Source organism: Babylonia areolata, chromosome 27 (genome assembly GCF_041734735.1).
Source record: "Babylonia areolata isolate BAREFJ2019XMU chromosome 27, ASM4173473v1, whole genome shotgun sequence".
NCBI classification, from domain to species: Eukaryota; Metazoa; Mollusca; class Gastropoda; order Neogastropoda; family Buccinidae; genus Babylonia; species Babylonia areolata.
Window position 1 is genome coordinate 39995740 of NC_134902.1, and position 2500 is coordinate 39998239.

At 58.2% G+C, this 2500-nt stretch overlaps 1 protein-coding gene across 10 annotated transcripts in view; it reads left to right on the top strand.

Annotated features, from left to right (window-relative positions):
* The window catches only part of LOC143301272 (excitatory amino acid transporter-like), a 30123-nt gene that overhangs the window by 13748 nt on the left and 13875 nt on the right, over positions 1 to 2500 (top strand). For all 10 annotated transcript variants that reach the window (XM_076615437.1, XM_076615436.1, XM_076615444.1 and 7 more), the window contains one exon: positions 2024 to 2066. In XM_076615437.1, the coding sequence (XP_076471552.1) occupies positions 2024 to 2066 (43 nt within the window). The remainder of the gene's footprint in view (positions 1 to 2023; positions 2067 to 2500) is intronic.

A 2500-nucleotide genomic window follows, 5' to 3' on the forward strand; every position in this document is an offset into this window, starting at 1 on the left:
GATTAGAAGGGGGCCAGATAAGGATTAGGGGGCAAAAGAAGAGGGGGCCATCACAGGAATGGGGGCAGAAAAACCCACCAGAGGGAGAGAAGAGGGGTTTATATGTGAGAGGGGGACTAGATTAGGGAGAGAGGGTATGACGAGAGAGGGGGGGGCCTGAAACAGAGGAGGAAGAAAGGGAGTGTTTGGGGGCAAAGGGGATGAGAGGGTTGTAGATGGTGCAAGGGGAGCAGATGATAAGAGAAAGGGGGTCGTAAGGGAGAGGGGCCAGGAGGGAGGGGCTCCTGACGAAAAAGGGGTACGCACTTAAAAGAGGGGGGGGAATTATCTTTTGGAGAGCAGGAGGGAGACTAAGAAGTGTCGGCAATTAGAGGGAGCAGAGAGTGTAATAGGGTCCATAAAGGGAAGAGAAAGGGTTCGAACGGCTGGTTGGGGCAAGGGGAAAGAGGGGGCCAGAGTAAAGATGGGCACCAGAAGAGGGATCAAGGGGAGAATAGTTTAGTGGCACAAGAGGTTCGGAGAGGGGCGGGAAATGGGAGACATGGGGCCTAGAGAGAGCTACTCAAAAAGGGTATTGGATGCTGAGAGTCGAGAGGGGGGCATTATGAGATTTAGCTGGTTGGCAAAGAGGATTAGGGGAATGAGGGAGAAGGGGCTTGAGAGAAGAGAGGGTTCAAGCATGGAGAGAGAGAGGGGGGCAGAGAGGGGAGAGGGGGGCCAGAGAGGGAGAGAGGGGGTCAGAGAGGGAGAGAGGGGGGGGCCAGAGAGGGAGAGGGGGCAGAGAGGGGAGAGAGGGGGCCAGAGAGGGAGAGAGGGGGGGCAGGCAGAGAGGGAGAGGGCAGGAGGCAGAGAGGAGAGGAGAGAGGGGGGCAGAGAGGGAGAGAGGGGGTCAGAGAGGGAGAGAGGGGGTCAGAGAGGGAGAGAGAGGGGGCCAGAGAGGGAGAGGGGGGCAGAGAGGGAGAGAGAGGGGGCCAGAGAGGAGAGAGGGGGGGGGCAGAGAGGGAGAGGGGGCAGAGAGGGAGAGAGAGGGGGCAGAGAGGGAGAGGGGGCCGAGAGAGGGAGAGGGGGGCAGAGAGGGAGAGAGAGGGGGCCAGAGAGGGAGAGAGGGGGGGGGCAGAGAGGGAGAGGGGGGCAGAGAGGGAGAGAGAGAGGGGGCAGAGAGGGAGAGGGGGCAGAGAGGAGAGAGTGGGGGCCAGAGAGGGGCCAGCAGAGAAAGGGGAGAGAGGGAGAGGGGGGCAGAGAGGGAGGAGAGGGGGGCCAGAGAGGGAGAGGGGGGCACAGAGGGGGGGCAGAGAAGGAGAGTGGGGGCAGAGAGAGAGGGGGGCAGAGAGGGAGAGAGAGAGGGGGGCAGAGAAGGAGAGAGAGGGAGGGGCAGAGAAGGAGAGAGAGGGGGGCCAGAGAAGGAGAGAGAGGGGGGGCAGAGAAGGAGAGAGAGGGGGGCCAGAGAAGGAGAGAGAGGGGGGGCAGAGAAGGAGAGAGAGGGGGGGCAGAGAAGGAGAGTGGGGGCAGAGAGAGAGGGGGGCAGAGAGGGAGACAGAGAGGGGGGCAGAGAGGGAGAGAGAGAGGGGGGGCAGAGAGGGAGAGAGAGGGGGGGGGGCAGAGAAGGAGAGTGGGGGCAGAGAGAGAGGGGGGCAGAGAGAGAGGGGGGGGGCAGAGAGGGAGAGAGAGAGGGGGGGCAGAGAAGGAGAGTGGGGGCAGAGAGAGAGGGGGGCAGAGAGGGAGGGGGGCAGAGAGGGAGAGAGAGAGGGGGGGCAGAGAGGGAGAGGGGGGGCAGAGAGGGAGAGGGTGTGGCAGAGAGGGTGGGGCAGAGAGAGAGGGGGGCAGAGAGGGAGAGAGAGAGGGGGGGGGCAGAGAGGGAGAGGGTGTGGCAGAGAGGGAGAGGGGGGGGGCAGAGAGGGAGAGGGGGGGGGGGCAGAGAGGGAGAGGGTGTGGCAGAGAGGGTGGGGCAGAAAGGGACAGAGAGGTGTTATTGTTGTTATTTGTCGGTTAAAGAAAACATTGCTACCTTTGGTTTTTCCCCCAGAAATCTCTTTCCTGACAACCTTGTGACGGCCTGTTTTCAGAAGGTATTTCTCACTGTGCGCCATTTCTCCTTGCTCGATTTTTTTTTCTTTCTTTCTCTTTCTTTCTATCTTCCTTCCTTCCTTTCTTTCATACCTTCTTTCTTGCTCTCTATCTTTCCTTCACCCTCTCTTACTTTCTTCTTTTTCCCCGTCTCTCTTTCTCTCTTTTCTTCTTTCTTCGTTTCTTGACCTGTGTATTTCTTGGTTTATTCTTTCTTTCCTTTAAGGTGGTGGACAGAAATAGGAACATTTATTTTGAAATTGTTCACATCTGAAAGTTGAAAAATGGATCAATGTTCAGGGATTCTAATTACCTTGAAGACGCACACTCCATTGATCTCTCTCTCTCTCTCTCTCTCTCTCTCTGTCTCTCTCTCTGTGTCTCTGTCTCTCTCTCTCTCTCTGTCTCTCTCTGTCTCTGTCACTGTCTCTCTCTA